Genomic DNA, 26,919 nt, shown 5'->3' on the forward strand with positions numbered 1-26,919 from the left:
ACCATACCCCTTACCCCTCCCTTTCATTGATCACTAGCATTTCAAACTAAATTTATTTTAACATTTGTTCCCCCATTATTTATTTTTATTCCATATGTTCTACTCGTCTGTTGACAAAGTAGATAAAAGGAGCATCAGACACAAGATTTTCACAATCATTCAGTCACATTGTGAAAGCTATATCATTATTCAATCATCATCAAGAAACATGGCTACTGGAACACAGCTCTACATTTTCAGGCAGTTCCCTCCAGCCTCTCCATTACATCTTGAATAACAAGGTGATATCTACTTAATGAGTAAGAATAACCTCCAGGATAACCTCTGGACTCTGGAATCTCTCAGCTGTTGATACTTTGTCTCATTTCACTCTTCTCCCTTTTGGTCTAGAATGTTTTCTCAATCCCTTGATGCTGAGTCTCAGCTCATTCTAGGGTTCTTCTCAATCCCTTGATACTGAGTCTCAGTTCAAAAAAAAAAAAAAAAGAAAAAATCTTTTTAACAACTTTATTGAGTATAATTGACAAAAAATAAACTGCACGTGTATTTAGGGGGTACAATCCAGGTGTACAACTTTGAAATCATTACCACAATCAACATAGTGAACATTTCCATCACACTCAAAAGGAATTTCCTTGTGCTCTTTTCATCCTTCCCTGCTGTTCCTCCCCCTTCCCTTCCCCAGGCAAAAACTGCTTTGTTTTCTGTCATTATAGATGAGTTTGCATTTTCTAGAGTATTCTATAAATGGGACCGTGCAGTATGTACTTAATGTTTTGGTCTGGCTTCTTTTATTCAGTGTAATTATTTGGAGATTCATCTGTTTTGTGGCATGTGTATTAATGGTTTATTCCTTTTTATTGCTGAATAATATTCCGTTGTACAGGTATACCTAATTTGTTTGTCCATTCACCTATTGCTAGGCATTTGGATTGTTTCCAGTTTTGGACTATCATGAGTAAAGCTGCAGTTTTTGGCTAGTATATATGAAGCTACAATAAACATTGTATATATATTTTTAATTTAATTTTTAATTACTACCTCTTTCTGTTAATCATAGCTCTCAGATCTTACCATACAGCAATGTTTTTGACCACTTCCCTCAGCAACTTGCTAATTAGAGAATACTATAAAAATACTTAATTTTAAATCCATCTCATGCATTTTACCCATTTTACTCCTTAGGAGTATTGATTATAATAAAGAAAATACCTTATTTTGTATTTTGAAATCCCAACTGCAAGGCCAGCATTATCTTACTTTTTATGATATCCCTAAATAAAAATTTTAAATGTGACTGAATTGAAGCCTTTAATCCTTAATTAAACCAAAGAGCATATGCAAATACTTTCTTCACTATAATGATGTTATGATGAATATTTTTCTAAAGAGAATAAATGTTTCCTAATGACCACATTTTATTTCCATAAGTAAATGTGGTAGTTGAAATCTATCTTGGTTATCAAACTTTCTCTAAATAAGGAAATATAGAGAATATCTCATAATGCCATACTTTTAAAAACTTGGCACATAATCTAATTTGTTTTTTATTATTGAGAAAACTTTTTACTGTTCCCATTTTTATAAATACTTTTTGATTTTTAACTTTATGATTCTGTAAGTTAGACCTTTAAAAAATGTTTTGATATAGTCTCCAGTTTTAAAGAAAAATGCAAACCTTAAAGTTTATTGCTCCTTTTCACTTGTTTGATCTTGATAATATGTATGTTGATTTGTGTGTATATGTGTGTAAATACACATACCATGACACATAAGTATGTATAGAACACCTTTCTGAGGCAATAAATACTTCCTATTTATGATATGTAATTGCATTACATTTATGAGCTGTAAGAATGTAATTTTAATTTTTAGACTGTTTCTTTTAAAGTGAAGTGGCATCATGGCAAAGACTTTGATGTCAGAACATGCTCAGTTCTGTCTATCAATGTTTCTTCTTAAAAGGCTAATCCTACTATACAACTTTTAATTCTTTACTGAGATCTTTTATTATAGACAGAGAACAAGGAGAATATGAATTTTCCCTCGTAGAATCCTATATATTCAGTTATTAAATACATTATCTTTCTGTATTGGGTTATTGATTGAGGATCACCAGTGAATGTCTTCCAAATTCTCTTATTGCTTTTTATTGCAACTTAAAGCTAATTCAACTGAATGCCTTTTGAAGGTTTTTCTGTGGCTGTTCACTTTTTCCTCTTAATTAAGATTGCAATGAATTTTGTGAAGTTCCAGAATAAAAATAAATTTTGGTTCTTTTTCCTTCTCTTTAGCGCCTTTATCTTTTTTTATTTTTAATCAGTAGAAAGCTTTATTTGTCATGCTAACAGATAAGCTAACACTATAATATAGGCTGAGTTTTAAAATGCTAATACCAGTTTTTTCTCTCAGATCTCTATAAAAATGGACTCCAAAGAGCTAACTTTGTGCCATTCATAGCTGTTCTAAAGGTAAGGAAAATCACTTATTTGTATTCACTGACTGATATTGTATTAATGAATAATCAAGGGCTTTTATAAAATTGTGTTGGTCTTACATTAAAGCAGAATTCATTTTGATATTTAGTGAGTAATAGTCAAAGGCACTAAAGGGGAGAAAACCCCTTTTATATAGGGCACTCATCCATGTGTACACCAGAGAAATTACAAACTATAGTCTAAATTATTCTGTAAAGTGAAACATTTGATAGTTTGCATTTTATAAATTTTAATTTGAGGTTTTCATAAATATTGTAGTGGAATGGTTAAACTTATACATCTATTTCTGAAGAAATGTTTAATGTTCCGTGTTTCCTGCAGGTTAATGGCCATTATTAACATGTTTTCCCATCTATTAAAGTTGCTATTCTAGAATAGCATTATTACAAAAATATTCTAATATATTTAAATGTGATTGCCATCAAGTTATCATGAAATTATGTCAAGTTGAGGCACATAAATAGTTTAAATATTTGTGTGTATCATCACTGCATAGAGTTTAAAATAGTCTTCATTACAATATGATTAAGGATAAAATAGTCTTCTTTTTCACTGTTAATTTTAAGTAATTTTTTACATGATTATTCAGTAATTTCAGAGTCTACCAATATTCCTGAATGCCTACTATGTGCAAAGTGCTACGTTAGCATAATGGATACTGTAATCATGAAATAGACTATGTTTCTTGCTTGTAGGTCAATTATGAAATAGTCAGGGACATAAAGTACACACAAATACCTGTAAAACAAAGTAGAATGTAGAGGCATAATAATGTTCCAAAATATAATTCTCATAATTCTTAGATACATAATTTTTCCCAGTCCATATCAGTGTATCTGAGGAAATGATAAAGTTGTATTTTTACAAAATGCTAAATTCTTACCAAGAAGGAGGAGTAAAAGCAGTTTAGCTTCAAATATTCTAAAGACAGAGTCAGACGATCTTTTGAAATATACTTCAGTGGAATTATTGTTGGTGCCAAACTTCATTCCCAGTACTGTACATAGGAGAATTCAAACATCTGTTTCCTTAACCAATTTAAGTTCCCAATGGATTTTAATTTCTTTGAGATATTTTTAGATGTAGGGAAAAGTATTTTTTTGAAGATTTATGCTGTTAGTAATGTTTTCCCCTTTATATTCATGTTTTTCAGTAGGGGAGAGGGTGGATTTTGCAGTGTTTTTTCCATGCCAGGAATCCAGAGAATTATGGTGTATGTAGAAACCAAAATATAAACAGAGGCTAAGAAAAATAGGGGCTAAATATAGTATCTTCATATAGCATTAAAAAACATAAAATATAAAAAGAGAAGACTCATGGAATGAAACAAGTGAAAGGGGTTCTCAGGGAACTATGTAGCTGTACTTCCCCCACCCCCAAAACTTTATTATTGTTTTCGCCAGCAATTTGTCATACTTCAATATTTAATAGCATTATAAATAAGCAACTAAATTGGCCACTTTGAATTTAATTTTCATCTACTTTTACACCTTTAATTTTTTTAAAGGGGAAGAAAAATCAAAAGGATGAATAATCCACAATTTAAAATTGAACATGGGCTGAAATTACCAGGAAATTAAATGCTAGATTAGTTGAGAAAAGATCTATCACATGTCTAATTTATTCAAAACACTTTTCACATGTAACAAAAACTAGCCTGATGAACACTAGAGCTGATCTCCCTGGAACTTTTCTGGTTAGGCATATGAAATTTACTCTGTAAGGGAAGGTTTTTTCATATTAATTTAAATGATATTTTGCCTATTCACATATGCTTTTGGTACTCCTTAATTTTGGTTCATTTGAGAGAAATGTGTGACAAAAGTTAATCTTAAACAGAGAATCTTAGTTTATAAAAACAGCTTATAGGCAATAGAAATTTATTTGAAGAAAAAATGTTAAATCCATTTTTTTCTTGATATTCTCCTCTTTAAACAAATGATAGTAAATTTGTAACTTACAATATGAGCTTGTGATGCATTTGTTTTTGTATATATAAACAACAACACGTAATCTCTTAGAAAATAAAAATATTTTATAAGATAATGTTTTCATAAAATCATGGGGACTAATATGCTATTTAATGCCAAAAGACTGGAAAGAATATAAAAAACACTCAGGTACCCTTCCTTTAGGGAGCCTTCCTAAACCGACCAACAAAGCAAAGCAAAACAAAACAGACCTTTCCATATGTTTTAGTTTGCTAAAGCCGCCAGAATGCAATATACCAGAAATGGAATGGCTTTCAAAAAGGGAATTTATTAAGCTGCAAGTTTGTGGTTCTAAGGCTATAACAACGTCCAAACTAAGGCATCCAGAGAAAGATACTTTAACTCCAAAGAAAGGGGCATTGAAATTTGGGGTTTCTCTCTCAGCTGGGAAGACACATGGTGCAGTCTGCTAGCTTTCTCTGCTGGCTTCTTCAATGGTTTCTCCTGGGGCATTTTCTTTCTGCATCTCCAAAGGTCTCTGGCTATGTGGGCTCTCAAGCTTTTTCCAGAATGGTTCACTCATAAAGGGGTCTAGAAAGCAATCCCACCTTGAATGGGTAGAGACACATCTCCATGGAAACCCCTAATCAAAAGGTACCACCACAATTGGGTGAGCCACATCTCCATGGAAACAATAGAAAAGATACCACCCAGCAATAATGAGTTCTTTAATGAGGATTAAAGAACATGGCTTTCTGGGGTATACAACAGTTTCAAACCGGCACATCATATATAATTCAATGTCTTTGAAATATGGAGGTTCCAAACTATTGTGTTATTGCTTGCACTTTGAGTTATTTTACTGTTCTTTTTCTAACTGATTGAGATCAGTTTTTTCAACATTTTTTATTGTATAATATAACATATATACAAAGCAAAGAAAGAAAAAAGCAATAGGTTTCAAAGCACTCCCATCCAATCCATGTTCCAATCTCCCCACCTGGGCTAGCCCTCCTCACACTGAAGTCCTATGTCAGGCTAAGCCTTGCTTATTGGTGCTTTACTTTAAGCAATCAGAGGTGAGGAGGAAACACACCATCAATGTGCCCCCACTTGTAGAAGATTTAAATCTATATTCTGAGATTGCTCTGACCCCTAGAAGCAAAATGAGACTTTTCTTCCCTGAAAGTGGAGCATAAGAGAATCGTTCTCAAGAGCAAAAAAACTGTATCCCAAAACACAACTGGTCAACACGCATGCCCTCACACCCATGCAAAAAGGATCTCGTAAGACTCAAAATGGTGGGAAAGGGGAAAAAATAATCCTAGTCTCAATTTGAACAGGAATGTGTGGAGAGACATTCTCTCAGGCAGGTGGCCAGTTCAGAGGATGGAGGGTAGGGTGGGAAACACTTGGATAGTTAGGGGCATCTGAAGCATGTTCTGACTTTCCACCTGATCCCAGCAGGGAAACGTGCCTTCCTTAAAGCTCTTGCTTGCATGACTTTTTGACATTTAGTATTTTCATTATCATTAAATTCAAAGTAATTTCTAGTTCTCATTGTGATTTCCTCTTTAACTTGTAGGGTATCTAGAAGTATGTTTCTTAATTTCCAAGTATATGTAGCTTCGCTAGTTATCCTTTTGTTATTGTTTTCTCAGCAAATGCTTAACTGCATTATGGTCAGAGAATATGCCTTGTGCAACTTCAGTCCTTTCAAATTCGTTGAAACTTGCTCTCTGGCCCAATTTTTATAAATACAACTCTGTATTCTTGAAAATAATGAGTTCTCTCTAGTTGTTGTGTGTTGTGTCCTATATATATACCCATCAAGTCAGATTTGTTAATTATGTTGCTCAAATCTTTATTTTTACTGATTTTTCCCCCATTATTTACTGAGAGGTTTATGAAAAGCATCTCCCACTATGATTATGAATGTGTATTTATCTTATATTTCTATCAGTTTTGCCTTACATATTTTTTTTTTAATTTTTTTATTAATCAAGAAAAAGAAAAGAAATTAACACAACATTTAGAAATCATTCCATTCTACACATGCACTCAGTAATTCTTAGTATCATCACATAGATGTATGATCATCATTTCTTAGTACATTTGCATCGATTTAGGAAAAGAACTAGCAAAACAGCAGAAAAAGATATAGAATGTTAATATAGAGAAGAGAATTAAAATAATAATACTAATAATATATATATATATATAAAAAGGAAAAAGAAAAAAACAAAAACAAAAGATACAAACACACAAACAAACAAACAAAAAACCATATTTCAGGTGCAGCTTCATTCAGTGTTCCAACCTAGTTACATTACACTTAGGTATTATTGTGCTGTCCATTTTTGAGTTTTTGTATCTAGTCCTGTTGCACAGTCTGTATCCCTTCAGCTCCAATTACCCATTATCTTACCCTGTTTCTAACTCCTGCGGGTCTCTGTTACCAATGATATAGTCCAAGCTGATTCTCGAATGTCGGTTCACATCAGTGGGACCATACAGTATTTGTCCTTTAGTTTTTGGCTAGACTCACTCAGCATAATGTTCTCTAGGTCCATCTATGTTATTACATGCTTCATAAGTTTAGTCTGTCTTAAAGCTGCATAATATTCCATCGTAGGTATACGCCACAGTTTGTTTAGCCACTCGTCTGTTGATGGGCATTTTGGCTGTTTCCATCTCTTTGAAGTTGTAGATAATGCTGCTATAAACACTGGTGTGCAAATGTCCGTCTGTGTCTTTGCCCTTAAGTCCTTTGAGTAGATACCTAGCAGTGGTATTGCTGGGTCGTAATCCATTCTGCCATTCTATGTCTTTTGATTGGGAAATTCAGTCCATTAACTTTTAGTGTTATTACTGTTTGGATAATATTTTCCTCTACCATTTTGGCTTTTGTATTATATATATCATATCTGATTTTCCTTCTTTCTACACTTTACTCCATACCTCTCTCTTCTGTCTTTTCGTATCTGACTCTAGTGCTCCCTTTAGTATTTCTTGCAGAGCTGGTCTCTTGGTCACAAATTCTCTCAGTGACTTTTTGTCTATAAATGTTTTAATTTCTCCTTCATTTTTGAAGGACAATTTTGCTGGATATAGGAGTCTTGGTTGGCAGTTTTTCTCTTTTAGTGATTTAAATATATCATCCCACTGTCTTCTAGCTTCCATGGTTTCTGCTGAGAAATCTACACATAGTCTTATTGGGTTTCCCTTGTATGTGACAGATTGTTTTTCTCTTGCTGCTTTCAAGATCCTCTCTTTCTCTTTGACCTCTGACATTCTAACTAGTAAATGTCTTGGAGAACGCCTATTTGGGTCTATTCTCTTTGGGGTGCGCTGCACTTCTTGGATCTGTATATTTAGGTCTTTCATAAGAGTTGGGAAATTTTCAGTGATAATTTCTTCCATTAGTTTTTCTCCTCCTTTTCCCTTCTCTTCTCCTTCTGGGACACCCACAACACGTATATTTGTGCGCTTCATATTGTCATTCAGTTCCCTGATTCCCTGCTCAAGTTTTTCCATTCTTTTCCCTATAGTTTCTGTTTCTTTTTGGAATTCAGATGTTCCATCCTCCAGTTCACTAATTGTAGCTTCTGTCTCTTTAGATCTACCATTGTAGGTATCCATTGTTTTTTCCATTTTTTCTTCTTTGTCCTTCACTCCCACAAGTTCTGTGATTTGTTTTTTCAGATTTTCTATTTCTTCTTTTTGTTCAGCCCATATCTTCTTCATGTCCTCCCTCAATTTATTGATTTGGTTTTTGAAGAGTTTTTCCATTTCTGTTCGTATATTCAGCATTAGTTGTCTCAGCTCCTGTATCTCATTTGAACTATTGGTTTGTTCCTTTGATTGGGCCATATCTTCAATTTTCCGAGCGTCATCCATTATTTTCTGCTGGTGTCTGGGCATTTGATCAGATCTCCCTGGGTGTGGGACCCAGCTGGTTGAAAGGTTTTTCTGTGGAATCTCTGGGCTCTGTTTTTCTTTTCCTGCCCAGTAGGTGGCGCTCGTGGCGGTCGTTTGTCTGCGGGGCAGTCGGCCCGGGAAACCGCGCGTGGAGGCGGGGGTCGCTGGCCGTGGCTTGGGGGAGTGCCGGTCCAAATTGCCCAGCTGGCCCGAGACGCCAAGCGTGACGGGAGGGCCCCGCTATCCAATGTTCCCAGTCAGACAGGGGAGCCACGTGCATGGAGGGGACCCCAGACGCCAGCCACCCCAGCCGGAAAAATGTGCACCCCTCGGGTATCTCACAGCAGTGGATTCTCCCTACCCGTTCAGCCGTTCCAGAATGGGGTACGCTGTCTTTTTTGGTCTCTGTCGTGACTCCGGGAGCTGTTTTGTATTGTTTCTGTTTCTTTAGTTGCTTTTCTGGAGGAGGAACTAAGACCCGCGCGTCTTACTAAGCCGCCATCTTCTCCGGAAGTTGCCTTACATATTTTGAGACTAATATCACAAGTTGCATACAGACATAAATTATTAGCTATTGCTGTGAATAAAACTTTTTAAAAATCATTAAATAGTAACTCTCATTATCTCTAGTAATTTCCTCACATTAAAAAATATAGCTATATATAGTTTCTTTTGGTTGGCATTTAAAATAAAAAAATGTTTTCCATTCTTTTCCTTTCAACCTTTCCATGTGATAAATTTAAAAAAAATTTTCTTTTTTAATGCGATTTTATTGAGATTTGTTCACACACTATGTAATCCATCCAAAGTATACAATCAGTGGCTCACAGTATCACCTCATATTTGTACGTTCATCACCATAATGAATTTTAGAACATTTTCATTACCCACCCAGAAAAATAGAAATAAAAAAGAAAACCCAAAATATCCCATACTTCTTGTTCCCCATTATTATAATTTTTAACATTTGTATTTATACACCATCAAATGGTTAATTTTTTTTCCACTTTGAAAGATCTTTTTTCCTGATTTTAATATTTTTATTGTAAAAACTCAACATACAAACGTTCTTGATATACAAACATTCCATGCATGGTGTACAATCAGGGGCTCATGATATCATCACACGGTTGTGTATTCATCACCATCACCACTTTTTGAACATTTGCGTCACTCCAGCAGAAGAAATAAAAAACAAAAAAGAAAAAACTCATACATATAATATTCCTTCCCCTCACTGACCACTAGTATTTCAATTTATTGTGACCTTTGTCCCCCTATTATTTATTTTTATCCATATTTTTTACTCATCTGTCCATACCCTAGATAAAAGGAGATTCAGACACAAGGTTTTCACAATGACACAGTTACAGTCATCTTTCAGAAATAAGGAACACAGCTCTACAGTTTCAGGTACTTCCCTCCAGCCACTCCAATACACTATAAACTAAAAAGGGGATTTCTATATAATGCATAAGAATAACCTCCAGAATAACCTCTTGACTGTTTGAAATCTCTCAGCCACCGATACTTTATTTTGTCTCATTTCTGTCTAACCCCTTTGGGTCGAGAAGGTTTTCTCAGTCCCTTGATGCCAGGTCCTGGCTCATCACAGGATTTCTGTCCACATTGCCAGGGAGATTTAAATCCCTGGGAGTCATGTCCCACTTGGGGTCGGAGGAGGACAGTGAGTTCCCTTGCTGTGTTGCCTTAGAGAGAGAGGTCACATCTGAGCAGCAAAAGAGGTCCTCTGGGGTGACTCTTAGGCCTAATTTTAAGTAGGCTTAGCCTGTCCTTTGCAGGGATACATTTCATAGGGGTGAACCCCAAGATCGAGGGCTTGGCCTATTGATTTGGTTGTCCCCACTGCTTGCAAGAATATCAGAAATTCTCCAAATGGGGAATTTGAATATTTCACCCTTTCTCCCAATCCCCCCAAGGGGACTTTGCAAATATTTCTTTATTCACTGTCCAGATCACTCTGGGATGTATTGGGGCATCACACTACCCTGGACAAACCAACAGCATTCTCTAGGTATATGCTGAGCAGTGGGGTTTCAGGATCATATGGCAACCCCACCCCTAACCTCCTGTGGAACTGCCCTCCAAGGGGCTGCACCTCTGATTTTTCTACTGACAGTGAATAGATACATCTCTTTCTCCACATTTTCTCTACTACTTTTTTCTCTCTGTTCATTCTAAAATAGGCTGGATTGTATGATGTATGGATAAAACTAAGTGTATAGATGTGCCTTTGCCATGATACTCTATCTGAAGACATTTCTTTTTCTTTCACAAAGAATCCATACCCCTTTCCCAAACTCCCCACCTGTTGACATTTAATTATGCCTTTGTTACATTCATTGGAATCATATTACAAATGTTACCATTGACTATAGATCCTAGCTTTCATTGATTGTACTTTTCATATACCATCTATTCTCAACACCCTACCGTACTGACATTCCTCTGTTCTTCCTCATGCAAAAATATTTTTAAATTTGTACACTTAACCACTATCACGGTATACTCCAGACATTACTAAATTATACCATCTCAATCTTTATCCTCTATCTACATTTAACCAATATCATGGTACACTCTAGGCATTCCTAAATTATACCATCTCAATCTTTATCCTCTATCTTTCCTTCTGGTTTCATACATGCCCCCCAGCCCTTCTCCCTCTATCATGCTCAACATTCACCTCCATTCTGTATACTAATATTATTGTGCTACAGTTAGGTAGTATTGTGCTATCCATTTCTGAATTTTTACAAACAGTCCCGTTGCACAATCTATATCCCTTCAGTTCTAGTTACCCAATATCTACCCAATTTCTATCTCCTGATGACCTCTGTTCTTAACTGAAATTCTCCAAGTTCATTCATTAATGTTAGTTCATATCAGTGAGACCATTCAGTATCTGTCCTTTTGTTTTTGGCTAATCTCACTCAGAATAATGTTCTTAAGGTACATCCATGTTGTTTCATGCTTCATAACTTTACTCTGTCATACAGCTGTAAAATATTCCATCGTATGTGTATACCACAGCTTGTTTAGCCACTCATCTGTTGATAGATATTTTGGCTGTTTCCTTCTCTTTGCAATTGTAAATAATGCTGCTATAAACATTGGTGTGCAGATGTCCGTTTTTGTCCTTGCGCTCATGTCCTCTGGGTAGATACCTAGCAATGGTATTGTTGGGTCAAATGACAATTCCATACTTAGCTTCCTGAGGAACCACCAAAATGCCTTCCACAGTGGTTGTACCATTTGACATTCCCACCAACAGTGGATAAGTAAGCCTCTTTCCTCACATCCTCTCCAGCACTTGTCATTTTCTGTTTTATTGATAATGGCCATTCTGGTGTGAGATGGTATCTCATTGTGGTTTTGATTTACATTTCCCCAATAGCCAGGGAAGTTGAGAGTCTTTTCATGTGCCTTTTGACCATTTGTATTTCCTCTTCTGAAAAGTGTCTGTTCAAGTCATTTGCTCATTTTGTAGTTGGGTTGTCTGTCTGTTTGTTATTGAGTTGAACAATCTCTTTATATATTCTAGATACTAGACCTTTATCTGATATGTCATTTCCAAATATTATCTCCCATTGTGCAGGCTGCCTTTTTACTTAGTTGATCAAGTTCTTTGATGCACAAAAGTATTTAATTTTGAGGAGTTTCCATTTATTTATTTTTTTCTTCAATGCTCGTGCTTTGGGTGTAAGGTCTAGGAAACTACCTCCTGTTATAAGATTTATAAGATATTTCCCTACATTTTCTTCTGAAGTTTTAATGTCTTAGATCTAATGTTTAGGTCTTTGATCCATTTTGAGTTAATTTTTGTATAAGGTGTGAGATATGGATCCTTTTTCATTCTTTTGCATGTGGATATCCAGTTCTCTAGGCATCATTTATTAAACAGACTGTTCTGTCCCAGGTGAGTTGGCTTGACTGCCTTATCAAAGATCAATTGTCCATAGATTAGAAGGTCTATATCTGAACACTCTATTTGATTCCGTTGGTCAGTATATCTTTCTTTATGCCAGAAGCGTGCTGTTTTAACCATTGTAGCTTCATAATATGCCTTAAAATCAGGTAGCCTGAGACCTCCAACTACATTTTTCTTTCTCAGGATATTTTTAGGTATTGGCAGCACACTACCCTTTCAGATAAATTTGGTTATTCACTTTTCTACTTCTGTAAAGTAAGTTTTGGGGATTTTAGTTGACATGGCATTGAATCTAAATGAATTTAGGTAGAATTGACATCTTAACTATATTAAGTCTTCCAATCCATGAACACGGTATTCCCCTCCATTTATTTAGGTCTTCTGTGATTTCTTTTAACAATTTCTTATAGTTTCTTTGTATAGGTCTTTTGTATCGTTAGTTAAATTTATTCCTAAATGTTTTATTCTTTTGGTTGCAATTGTAAATGGAATTTTTTTCTTGGTTCCCTCTCAGATTGTTCATTACTAGTGTATTTTGAAACACTACAGATTTTTGAGTGTTGATCTTGTAACCTGCCACTTTGCTGTACTCATTTATTAGCTCTAATAGTTTTGCTGTGGATTTTTCAGGATTTTCGACATATAGTATCATATTGTCTGCAAACAGTGAGTTTTACTTCTTCCTTCCCAATTTTGATGCCTTGTGTTTCTTTTACTTGTCTAATTGCTCTGACTAGAACTTCCAACACAATACTGAATAACAATGGCGATAGTGGACATCCTTGTCTTGTTCCTGTTCTTAGGGGGAAGTTTTCAGTTTTTCCCCATTGAGGATGATGTTAGCTGTAGGTTTTTCATATATTGCTTTTATCATTTTAAGGAAGTTCTGTTCTATTCCTATCCTTTGAAGTGTTTTCAAAAGGAAAGGATGTTGAACTTTGTCAAATGCCTTTTCTGCATCAATTGAGATGATCCTGTGGTTTTTCTGCTTTGATTTGTTGATATGGTGTATTCCATTAATTGATTTTCTTATGTTGAACCATCCTTGCATACCTGGATGAATCCTATTTGGTCATGGTGTATAATTCTTTTAATATGTTGCTGGATTCGATTTGCAAGATTTTTGTTGGGGATTTTTGCACCTATATTCATTAAAGAGATTGGTTTGTAATTTTCTTGTAACATCTTTGCCTGGTTTTGGTATGAGGGTGGTGTTGGTTTCATAGAATGAGTTCGGTAGCCTTCCCTCTTCAATTTTTTTGAAGAATTTGAGCAGGATTGGTAGTAATTCTTTCTTGAATGTTTGGTAGAATTCACATGTGAAGCATATTGTCCTGGACTTTTCATTTTGGGCAGCTTCTTAATGACTGATTCATTAAGAATCCGTGTGATTCTTTTCACACTGAACACACAAGAATACTTATGATTGGTTTTTGAGGTCATCAGTTTTTCTTGCATCAATGTTGGTTGTTCATGCCTTTCTTGGAAGTTGTCCATTTCATCTACATTGTCTAGTTTATTAGCATAAAATTCTTCGTAGTAGTCTCTCATTACCTCCTTTATTTCTGCGTGGTCAGTAGTTATGTCTCCTCTTCCATTTCTAATTTTATTTATTTGCATCCTCTTGCTTCCTCTTTTTTGTCAACCTCACTAAGGGTCCATCAATCTTATTGATTTTCTCATAGAACCAACTTCTGGTTTTGTTGATTTTCTCAATTGTTTTCATGTTCTCAATTTCATTTATTTCTGCTCTAGTTTATCTTCGTTATTTCTTTCCTGCTTGCTTTGGAGTTAGTTTGCTGTTCTTTCTCTAGTTCTTCCAAGTGGACAGTTAATGCCTCAATTTTTGCTCTTTCTTCTTTTTTGATATAGGCATTTCAGGCAATAAATTTCCCTCTTAGCACTGCCTTTGCTGCATCCCATAAATTTTGATGTGTTGTGTTTTCATTTCCATTTGCCTCGAGATATTTACTGACTTCTGTTGTAATTTCTTCCTTGACCCACTCGTTGTTTAAGGAAGTGTTGTTGAGCCTCCATATATTTGTGAATTTTCTTACACTCTGCCTATTGTTGATTTCCAACTTCATTCCTTTATGATCTGAGAAAGTTTTGTATGATTTCAATCTTTTTAAATTTATTGAGACTTGCTTTGTGACCCAGCATATGGTTTATCCTTGAGAATGATCCATGAGCACTTGTGAAAAAGGTGAATCCTGCTGTTGTGGGGTAAAATGTTCTGTAAATGTCTTCTAAGTCTAATTCATTTATTGTATTATTCAGATTCTCCATTTCTTTATTGATCCTCTGTCTAGGTGTTCTACCCATTGATCAGAGCAGGGAATTAAAGTCTCCAACTATAAGTTAGAGGTGTCTATTTCTCCCTTCAGTGTTTGCCTCATGTATTTTGAAACACTCTGGTTGAGTGCATAATATTAATGCATAGTGTCCTTCTTAGTCTCTTTTAACTGTTTTACATTTCAAGTCTAATTTGTCAGATATTAGTGTAGCTACTCCTGTGTGTTTCTGATTGTTATTTGCATGAAATATTTTTTTCCCAACCTTTCACTTTTAACCTATTTTTGTCCTTGGGTCAAAAATGAGTCACCTGTAGACAGCAGATAGATGGATCCTGTTTTTAAATCAATTCTGCCAGTCTATGTCTTTTCACTGGGGAGTTAAATCCATTAACATTTAGTGTTATTACTGTAAAGGCAGGCAGTTAATTTTTCAAGTTTCTTTTAAACAGCATAAATTTGTATTAAAAAATACAAGCTAATGATTATCTGTTAATTGGAGGATTTAGTCCCTTTACGTTTAATATATTTACTCATATGGTTAGGTTTAAATTCGTCATCTTACTAAATATTGGCCAGTTGTCCACACTTGCACTGCTTTTTATTTTCCTTTCATTTCTTGCCTTCTTTGGGATTGATTACATTTATCATTCTATTTACTCCCTTCTAAGTCTCCCACTAGTTTGGCGACATTATTCTTTCTATTTTTTAGTCATTACCTTAGAAATTACACTCTAAAATTACAAGCTTTAACTTATCAAAGTTTAAATTGATAACTACTTTTACATACCTCTGGAATGTTAGAAAGATCTTAAAATAATGTAACTCCCTTTAATTCTTTCCTGAGATATGTTATATTTTTATGAATTTTTCAATTTATGTATTTTTCTAACTTCGTGATACTTGATTATTATTGTTTTATAGAGTATTTGTTTAGATTTATCCACGCATTTTTTTTTTGTTTTCTCTGTACTACATTCTTTCTCATATTCCAGACTTTTCATGTGGGATCATTTCCTTCTGTGCAATATACATATTTTGAATTTTCTTATTGAGAGCCTAATTGTAAAGCTTTCAGTTTTTCCAGGTCTGGTTTTTCCCTTATTTTTCATATACATTTTTTGTTGGGCTTCAAATTCTGTTTTGACTGTTTTTAAATTTTGACACTGAAGATAGTATTCTTCAGTCTTCTGTCTTCCATTATTGCTAGTGAACCCATTTATCAATCCGTTACTTTTTCTAAATAGTCTTTTTTTCTGGCAGGACTTCATCTTTGGTGATGAAACCTTTTTGCTAAAAAAAAATTATCCTGAGATTTATTGAGCTTTCATGATTTTATGAATTAATACCTTTTATCTGTTTTGGGTAATTCTTAGCCATATCTCTTGAAATAATGAATAATACCCATTCTCTTCTCTTTCTTAGAGTCTGATTCAATGTCCTTTTTTTTTTTTTTTTTTTTTTTACTCTGGGCTGGATATTCTCCATTTATCTCTCTAGATTCATTCTCCATCCTTTCCATATTCTTCTGTGCTTTGGAAAGTTTTTATGGACTGCATCAGTGGGTTCCCATGCCCTGTCATTTAGCTGATGTGAGGCACCGGTTCAGAGGGCGGGAAGGGCATGAGGTCAGATATTTATTACCATAGTTCCTTCCATGCTGGGTTGGAGTTGGGGAGGAGGATGGAGAGAAGCTTTTAATGGTAAGAATGGAAGTTTCTATTTTTTTCTAGATTGGATATTTATTAATACCTGAACATGCATGTTAACTTTCAAAATTAGACCATAATTTTAAATGGGACTGAAATGGTAAGGGTAGGGATCAATGTAAAGAACCCATATTATAGAGTTATGGCTTTTGTTTGCCTATATCAGCCTTATAACTGGAGAGCTATGGAACCTGCTTGGGGGAAGATGGTTATGCATCTTGTGAAATGAAGGTTGCAGAAGAATAATGCTATTTCTTATTTTATCCCATTTAGTCCAGCCCACTTAATAAACCACTTGACACAGCAAATCCATTCTTGGAATTTCCCCTAAAAATAATAAGAAATGCAAAAAGTGCACAATTGCATCATTATTTATATTTGAAAGAAGTACAAGCATTAATAAAACCATAAAGTTAATTTTATTTGGAAAACAAATATGAGAATAATATAATGTCTACCAAGAAAACAATTAGATCCAGCAGCAAAACTGGAGCATGAGGTAAAAGGAGACATGAAGGCTGATTGCTTAGATTCAGGTTTTTCCATGTGGACATCCAGTTGTTTCAGTGCTACTGCTGAAACACTTTTTGAAAATACTGTCTTTCTCCTCATTGAAACAATTTTGCAAATTTATCAGATATCGTTTGACCATATGTGAGTAGGTCTGTGTATTAGTTAGGGTTCTCTAGAGAAACAGAGTCAACAGGGAACACTCGCAAATATAAACTTATAAAAGTGTCTCATGTAACTGCGGGAACGCAGAGTCCAAAATCTGCAGGGCAGGCCGTGAAGCCATCGATTCCAATGGAGGGTCTGGACGAACTCCACAGGAGAGGCTCACCTGCCAAAGCAGGAAGGGGCTGTCTCTTCTGAATCCTCTTTAAAAAGCTTCCAGTGATCAGATTAAGCATTACTCATTGCAGAAGACACTTCCCTTTGGCTGATTACAAATGGAATCAGCTGTGAATGCAGCTGACACGATCATGATTTCATTCTATGAAATATCCTCATCGCAACAGACAGGCCAGCACTTGCCCAACCAGACAGACGGGTACCACCAATTGGCCAAGTTGACACATGAACCTGACCATGACAGTCCATCCCTTGTCAACTTGGCAGCTATACACCCCACCTTAAACCATACCTAATTTCTAAATAAAAAACAATAAAACACACATTTTTTTCTTTCACCTAACAATACTCAACTGTCCTGCATATAACTGGAAACACATAAATCTCTCCAGAATGGGGTGCAAATCGTTGGGTAATATTCATTCTTAAACTTTATATCTTACAACTTAAATAGTATAACATAAACAAAACAGCATACAGTCCTCGTTTCTGTAACTGATTACGTGGTTGAAGTTCATATTTATCACTACCTTCTTCCACCACTCATTCCATGTTCCCTTTATTCTCAGCAAGCATTTCAGCTTGCTGTGGTTCTTTGCCTGGTGGGGTGACTCAAAGCTTCATTCCTGAAGTTTCAGAGCCATTGGTAGTCCTGCCTGGATTGGATTGTTGCAGTTTTCCATTGATTTTAATCACAGGGCATGGTAGTACTAAAAAACGCCCTAGGGGTTCTCCTATATTCCAAGAAAACTCTCTTTGCCTCCATTATGTAGTTGCAATCCTACTTCCCCCTGATAGTCAGAGTCAGTCACCCCAGACAATAATGTAATCCCCTTCTTGGCTTGTTGATCCAGTGGCATAAGTAGCCCAAAGTGACCAGGTGGCAGTCTTAGATTCCAGTTCAGTGGAATCATTGTTGTTTCTCCAGGTGGAAGCACTCCCCATTTTGGAACTAAAACCTGTAGACCAGCAGAGCTCAGGGTCACAGAGACAGGAAGCAAAAATTTTCTTAGTGGAATCACTAGAGGTAATAGTGAGTGGTACCACTCCCATTTCCACCCCTTGGTTCCTGGACCCATGGATCCTGGCTATGGGAGAAACAGCACCATGCAGTGGATGCTGATTCAGAGAATATACAGCTCCCTGGAGAATACTACCCCAGCCTTTCAAGGTATTGCCACCTAGTTGGTACCATAATTGAGTTTTCAAAAGGCCATTCCACCGTTCTATCAATCCAGCTGCTTCTGGATGATGGGGAACATGATAAGACCAGAGAATTCCATGAACACATGCCCATTCCTGCACTTCATTTGCTGTGAAGTGTGTTCCTTGATCAGAAGCAATGCTATGTGGAATACCATGACGATGGATAAGGCATTCTGTAAGCCCACTGATGGTAGTTTTGGCAGAAGCATTGTGTGAGGGAAAGCAAACCCATATCCAGAGTATGTGTCTAATCCAGTTAGAGCAAATCGCTGCCCCTTCCATGAAGGGAGTGATCCAATGTAATCAACCTGCCACCATGTGGCTGACTGATCACCTCGGGGAATGGTGCCATAGCGGGGGCTGAGTGTGGGTCTTTGCTGCTGGCAGATTGCACTCAGCAGTGGCTATAGCCAAGTCAGCCTTGGTGAGTGGAAGTCCATGTTGCTGAGCCCATGCATAACCTCCATCCCTAACACCACGACCACTTTGTTCATGAGCCCATTGGACAATGATAGGAATTGCTGGGGAAAGAGGCTGACTGGTATCCACAGAACAGGTCATCTGGTCCACATGATTATTAAAACCTTCCTCTGCTGGAGTCACCCTCTGGTGCGCATTCACATGGGACACAAATATCTTCCTGTTTTTAGCCCACTCGGAAAGGTCTATCCACATACTTCTTCCCCAGCCCTCTTTGTCACCAATTTTCCAATTATGGTCTTTCCAAGTCCCTGACCATCCAGCCAAACCATTAGCAACAGCCCATGAGTCAGTATACAAACGCACCTCTGGCCAGTTTTCCTTCCAAGCAAAATGAACAACCAGGTGCACTGCTCAAAGTTCTGCCCACTGGGAGGATTTCCTCTCACCACTGTCCTTCAAGGACACCCCAGAAAGGGGTTGTAATGCTGCAGCTGTCCACTTTCGGGTAGTACCTGCATATCGTGCTGAACCATCTGTAAACTAAACCTGAGTTTTCTCTTCCTTGGTCAATTCACTATAAGAAACATCCCCAGGAGGCCATAGCTCTTGTCTGGGAAAGAGAAGGTAATGTGGCAGGAGTGGAGACCATGGGCATTTGTGCCACTTCTTCATGTAACTTACTTGTGCCTTCAGGAACTGCTCTGGCCCTATCTCATATATACCATTTCCATTTTACAATAGAGTGCTGCTGCACATGCCCAACTTTATGGCTTGGTGGGTCAGACAACACCCAGCTCATGATAGGCAACTCAAGTCTCATGGTAACTTGGTGGCCCATGGTTAAGTGCTCAGTCTCTACTAAGGCCCAGTAGCAGGCCAAAAGCTGTTTCTCAAATGGAGAGTAGTTATCTGCAGCAGATGTTAAGGCTTTGCTCCAAAATCCTAAGGGTCTGCGTTGTGATTCTCCTGTAGGGGCCTTCCAAAGGCTCCAGTCAGCATCTCTATTTGCCACTGACACTTCCAGCACCATTGGATCTGCTGGATCATACGGCCCAAGTGGCAGAGCAGCTTGTACAGCAGCCCGGACCTGTCGCAGAGTCTCCTCTTATTCAGGTCCCCACTCAAAATTAGCAGCTTTACTGGTCACTCGATAAATGGGCCAAAGTAGCACACCCAAATGAGGAATATGTTGTTGCCAAAATCCAAAGAGACCAACTAGGCATTGTGCCTCTTTTTTGATTGTAGGAGGGGCCAGAGGCAGCAACTTCTCCTTCACCTTAGAAGGGATATCTCAACATGCCCCACACCACTGGACACCTAGAAATTTCACTGAGGTGGAAGGGCCCTGTGTTTTTGTTGGATTTATCTCCCATCCTCTGACACAAAATGCCTTACCAGTAAATCTAGAGTAGTTGCTACTTCTTGCTCACTAGGGCCAATCAACATGATATCATCAATATAATGGACCAGTGTGATGTCTTGTGGGAGGGAGAAATGATCAAGTTCCTGCGGACAAGATTATGACATAGGGCTGGAGAGTTGATGTACCCCTGAGGTAGGACAGTTAAAGTATATTGCTGACCTTGCCAGCTGAAAGCAAACTGTTTCTGGTGGTCCTTACTAATAGCTATAGAGAAAAAAGCATTTACCAGCTCAATAGCTGCATACCAGGTACCAGGTGATGTATTGATTTGCTCAAGCAATGATACCACATCTGGAACAGCAGCTGCAATTGGAGTTACCACCTGGTTGAGTTTATGATAATCCACTGTCATCCTCCAAGACCCATCTGTTTTCTTCACAGGCCAAATAGGAGAGTTGAATGGGGATGTGGTGGGAATCACCACCCCTGCATCCTTCAAGTCCTTAAGAGTGGCAGTAATCTCTGCAATTCCTCCAGGAATCCAGTATTGCTTCTGATTTACTATTTTGCTCCTTAGGGGCAGTTCTAGTGGCTTCCACTTGGCCTTTCCCACCATTATAGCTCTCACTGCACGAGTTAGGGAGCCATTGTGGGGATTCTGCCAGTTGCTCAGTATGTCTATACCAATTATACATTCCGGAACTGGGGAAATAACTATAAATTTCCCCTGGACCCACTGTGAGATGGACCTGAGCTACAACTCCATTGATCACCTGGCCTCCATAAGCCCCCACTCTGACTGCTGGACCAGAGTGACACTTTGGGCCCCCTGGAATTAATGTCACTTCTGAACCAGTGTCTAATAATCCCTGAAATATCTGATCATTTCCTTTTCCCCAGTGCACAGTTACCTTGATAAAAGGCTGTCAGTCTCCTTGGGGAAGGCTTGGAGGAAGATTAACAGTATAAATTTGTGGCTTCTTCCCCAAAGGGACCTGGTCTCCCCTTCATTCTAGGGGCTCTGGGTCTGAAATTGTTTCAGATCTGGAGATTGATTAAGGGGCTGAGACCCTGTGTTTTTGTAATTCAGGTTAGACTTCTGTTCACTTGACCTAGAACTCTTTTGTTTATACAGCTCAAAGAAGAATTTAGTAGACTGCCCTTCTATTGTATTTCTAGGTGCCCCATGATTTACTAGCCAATGCCACAGATCTCTCTGCAAGTCATATAATTTTGACACCTGCTTTGAGTTTGCTGTCTATTGTAATAGCCACATGTACCCTGTCTTTGGCGATTAAGTGCTGCCACCTGGCTTCTGCCAACTTGGGACTCTGTCACCCCCATTGTGTTTAAGGATTAAAGCTCAGTGACAGCAGTTCCTCCAGTAATATCTGACCTACAGAGAAGTGCAACCACAGAGCTCTTCAGGGATGATGGTGGTAGTCTCACGAATTTATTTCTTACTGTTCTGGTAAAAGGTATATCCTCCAGACATTCCTGGGGTGTAAGAGCAGGCTTTGCATGATAAATCCACTCTAACATTCCAATCTCTCTAAGCCTCTGGATCCCCTCATCTACATTATACCAGGGCAGTTCTGGCATTTCAACCTCAGGTAATATTGGCCACCTTTTGATCCATGTTTCAACCAACCATCCAAACAAACTGTTGATACCTTTTCTAACCCCTTGCACTATAACATTGAATACAGAATCTCTGCTTAGTGGGCCTGTTCTAGTTTGCTAGCTGCTGGAAGGCAACACACCAGAGACGGATTGGCTTTTAATAAAAGGGGATTTATTTTGTTGGTGCTTCAGAGGAAAGGCAGCTAACTTTCCACTGAGGTTCTTTCTTACGTGGAAGGCACAGGATGGTCTCTGCTGGTCTTCTTTCCAGGCCCCTGGGTTCCAACAACTTTCCCTGGGGTGACTTCTTTCTGCATCTACAAAGGCCTGGGCTGAGCTGCAAGTGCTGAGATGAGGAATGCCGAGCTGCTAGGCTGTGCTACATTGCGTTCTCTCATTTGAGCACCAGCCAATTAAGTCAAACGTCACTCATTGCAGCAGACACGCCGCCTAGCTGACTGCAGATGTAATTGGCAACAGATGAGGTTCACGTACCGTTGGTTTATGTCCGCAGCAACAAGATTAGGTATGCTCACCTGGCCAAGTTGACAACTGAATCTAACTAACACAGGGCCCATATCCATAAATTCAGCCTGATCCAGCCTTATATTCCTCCCACCATTATCCACACCCTTAAAATCCATTGCCACACATATTCCCCTGATTTCTGTCTATATAAATTGGAAAACTCACACAGTTCTTTTGGAGTATAGCATACCTCCTCATGTGTGATACTTTGTACCTCACCTTTAGGGACCTTTTGGGACTTTAGTGTAGTTCTGGAAGAAATGAGGGGTGGTGGGGGTGGGTCATGAAAAGAATTAGAAATATCTTCCAAGCCATTTGCTTCAGGGCCTTCATTTGCAGTTTCATCTGGTGAAACAGGATTAATCACTCTAGGGCTAATCCCTTCAGGATGAGGTTGGGTGGCCGACTCCTCAAGTCAGGCTGGAGGTGGGGTAGTTATGTCCTGAGGGCAAACTATTACAGGGTTATCTAGAGAAGATTTAGCATGACCTAAAGTTTCAGCCTCACCCCCGACATCATTATCAATCCATATGTCACCATCCCATTTTTCAGGGTCCCACTCTTTTCCAATAATGCCCTCCCTTTAACGGCAGACACCATGCAAGATTGAGATTTTAGTTTACGTTGTAAAGTTGCTAATCTTAACAATAAGATTCTGAGTCTGATTTTCAGAGCTCTGAAGTCTATGGCTGCAGGAAATAAGATTTTCCTTCAGGATACTCATAGAAACGTCTACATCTGTCAAACAGCACTGCAGCTTCTTGTTTGAACTTAAGCCCATCCTTTTCACTCATTAATGTAGCCAGTGTATCTAACAACAACCAGCCAACATCTCTATACTTCTTATTTCCACAAAACTCTGTAAAGGTGTCAAAAGCATTATCCTCCAGAGCCTGGCTTCATACAAGTGAAGCATTAGGAGACTCGATTGGTGATTATTTTGACTATCTCTTTTGCCAACTCACTCCATGGATTGGGAGTGTCATTCTGATTATGGGAATCAGAGTCCTTAGTGCCTTTGAGTCTATTCAGAGTAGAAAACCATTCATTAAAACCCATTTTTAAGATTCTGTTTCTTAAGAACCACTCCTGGTACCAAGATGTTCTAGTTTGCTAGCTGCTGGAATGCGGTATACCAGAAACAGAATGGCTCTTAAAAAGTGGAATTTAACCCTGTCACATGCATTGTAAACTCTCTTGCTTATTTTTCTGAAAAATAACAACAATTATTTCTCTGTGAAAAAAAAGTGGAATTTAATAAGTTGCTAGTTTACAATTCTAAGGCTGAGAAAATGTCCCAATTAAAACACATCTGTAGAAATGTTCAATCAAAGGCATCCAGGGAAAGATACCTTGATTCAAGAAGGCCAGTGAAGTTCAGGGTTTCTCTCTCAAGTGAGAAGGCACATGGCGAACACAGAGTTTCTCTCTAGTCTGGAAAGGCACATGGTAAACATGGTCTGGGTTCCTTTCTCAGCTGAAAGGATATATGGCGAACACAGTCATCATCTGCTAGCTTCTTCTCCTGGCTTCCTGTTTGATGAAACTCCCTGGGAGACATTTTCCTTCTTCATCTCCAAAGGTCACTGGCTGGTGGACCCTGCTTCTCATGGCTATGTCATTCTGCTCTGCTCTCTGAATCTCCTTCACCAAAATGTTTCCTCTTTTATAGGACTCCATTAAACCAATCAAGACCCACCCAAATGGATGGAGACATGTCATCACCTAATCCAGCTTAACAACCACTGTTAACTAAATCACATCATCCAGAGAGATGATCTGATTACAGTTTCAAACATACATTATTGAATAGGGATTATTCTACCTTTATGAAATGGGATTTTGATTAAAACATGGCTTTTCTAGGGGGCATACTTCCTTTCATACCAGCAGGTTCCACCCTCTAGCCCCTAAAAAGAGACATGTTTTCCCCATATACAAAATACATTAATTTCATAGCAATATCAGAAATCCTTAAACCATTTCAGTAGCAATACAAATGAAATACAAAGTTAGAAACAGTACACACTCCTATCAAAGTTAGTTACAGGCATGGTCTGTTCTAGATTTTGGTACTGGAGAGTGGGGTGCTGCTGCTGTTTGCAAATACCAAACATGTTGGAACGGCTTTTTAAATGGATAATCGGAAGATTCTGGAAGAGTTGTGAGAAGCTTGATAGAGAAGGCCTAGAATGCTTTGAAGAGACTGTTGGTAGAAATGTGTGCTGTAAAGACACTTCTGATAAAGTCTTAGATAGAAATGACACATGTGTCATTACAGACTGGAAGGAAGGTGATCCTTGTTTTAAAGTGGTAGATAATCTGACAAATTGACTAATCGCTTTGACTCGAAGGCAGATTTTAAAAGTCATAAACTTGGTTATTTAGCAGAAGAGATCTCCAAATTAAATGTCAAAAGAGCATCCTGGTTTCTCCTCACAGCTTATAGTGAAATGCGACAGGAAGAGAGATAAGCTGAAAACTGAACTCTTGAGTAAATAGAAACCAGAAATTGAGGTCCTGGAAAATTCTGGATCTCCAGAAAGGGAGACCCCAGAGAATAGAGCCCTGTGTGAGGATTTAACCAAATGTGAAACCAGTCAGCCATTTCTGAGAAAGTCAGGGTAAGACATGGAGTTATCAAGGAAGGATTTGTGGAAACTCCTTATGTCTGATGGGCATGATCCAAGGCTACTGCATAGAAAGCCAAAAGAGTGCTGTGGAACTTGTATAAACAGAACAAGAAGTCCAGAAGTCTGGACTGGGGGGTTCAGAGAAGGAACACATTGGAGGAAAAATAACTTCAGAGGCAAAACCATGGAGGCTGAGGTCTGAGGTCAAGAAGCCTTGGGCTAGGAGAGTGGACCCACCCAAGCCCATGAAGAAGGTGAGTTTGCCCCAAAGGCAGAAGATGGGCCTTCCACCTGGTTGCAGTGGAAGAGTCATGCCACCTCAGGCCTTGGAGAGGGTGAAGCACATTCCTTGGGGTGTGGGGAGAGCCTGGCTGCCACCACATGGAAGGGTAGAGCGTTTGCTCTGGAGATGGCAGAGAGCCCGGCTGTGGCCCCAATGCTTGGAGAGGATGGACCGAGAGAAAGGTGGTCTCCTCGATGTCCTCCGAGGTTGTATTCAGAGAGAGGCAGGCCTCTGTGTAGACCCTTGGAAAGGTGGGACTGCTGCTTTCTAAAGCCATGAGGATAAATGACTCTCAGACTTTGAAATCTAATGGACTTTGCCCTGCAGGTTTTCAAAACTGTATGGGTCCGGTGACCCCTGTGTTCCTTCCTCCCTATGGAAATGTGTACATGTATCCTGTGAATGTTCCTCCTTTGTATGTTGGCAGCAAATAACTTGTTATGAGTTTTCAGAGGTCCAGAGCAAATGGAGAGAATTTTGCCTTAGGACAGACCATGCCTGTAACTGACTTGATGAAACTTTATCCTGTCTCTAATTAGGTGCTTCATTTGTATTGCTACTGAAAGGTTTAAGGTTTTCTGATATTGTTATGGAATGAATGTATTTTGCATTTGGAAAGCGCATGTTTTTTGGGGGTCCAAAGGATGGAATGTGCTGATCTGAATCTGTGGTAGACCCCAGAAAAGCCATACCCTTTGATCCTCATTCAATATTGCTGAGTGGGAGCATTTTGATTGTTTCCATGAAGATGTGACCCACCCAAATGTGGGTGGTAACTTTTGATTAGATGATTTCCATGGAGGTGTGTCTCCACCCACTGAAGGTGGAGTTGCTTGCTGGAATCCTTTAAAGGAGGAAACATTTTAGTAAGAGTCCCTTTTGGTAGAGCCACATGAAAGCCAGCAGATGCTGCCATGTTTGTCATGTGCCCTTCCAGCTGAGAGAGAAACGTTGAACATCGTCGGCCTTCTTGAACCAAGGTATCTTTCCCTGGATGCCTTAGATTGGACATTTCTATAGACTTGTTTTAATTGGGACATTTTGTTGGCCTTTGAACTGTAAACTAGCAACTCATTAAATTCCCCTTTTAAAAAGCCATTCCATTTCTGGTATGTTGCATTCCGGCAGCTAGCAAACTAGAACACAAGATGTATTAGTTAGGGTTCTCTAGAGAAACAGAATCAACACGGAACACTCACAAATATAAAACTTATAAAAGTGCATCACATGACTGTGGGAACACAGAGTCCAAAATCCTCAGGGCAGGCTGTCATGCTGATGATTCCGTTGGAGGGTCTGGATGAACTCCACAGGAGAGGCTTGCCAGCCAAAACAGGAAGGGCCTGTCTTTTCTGAATCCTCCTTAAAAGGCTTCCAGTAATCAAATTAAGCATTACTCATTGCAGAAGATACTCCCCTTTGGCTGATTACAAATGGAAACTGGTGTAGATGCAGTTGAGATGATCATGATTTAATTCTATGAAATGTCCTCATTGCAACAGATAGGCCAGCACTTGCCCAACCAGACAAACAGGTACCACCACATGGCCAAGTTGATACATGAACCTAACTATGAGAGTCTGTTTCTGTTCTTTTGATTTATATGTCTGTCTGCAAGCTCGTATCAAAATGTGCTGTTTTTGTAGCTTTAGAGTAAATTTTGACATCAAGTAGCCTGTCTGCAACTTGTCTTCTTTTTGAAA

General features: G+C 38.2%; 1 protein-coding gene across 2 annotated transcripts in view; it reads left to right on the forward strand.

The window, feature by feature from the left end:
• The window catches only part of AFG1L (AFG1 like ATPase), a 291,317-nt gene that overhangs the window by 102,240 nt on the left and 162,158 nt on the right, over window positions 1–26,919 (forward strand). For both annotated transcript variants that reach the window (XM_077162567.1, XM_077162568.1), the window contains exon 7: window positions 2,413–2,471. In XM_077162567.1, coding sequence (XP_077018682.1) covers window positions 2,413–2,471 — 59 coding nt within the window. The remainder of the gene's footprint in view (window positions 1–2,412; window positions 2,472–26,919) is intronic.

The sequence above is a fragment of the Tamandua tetradactyla genome, chromosome 5, assembly GCF_023851605.1.
Source record: "Tamandua tetradactyla isolate mTamTet1 chromosome 5, mTamTet1.pri, whole genome shotgun sequence".
NCBI lineage: Eukaryota > Metazoa > Chordata > Mammalia > Pilosa > Myrmecophagidae > Tamandua > Tamandua tetradactyla.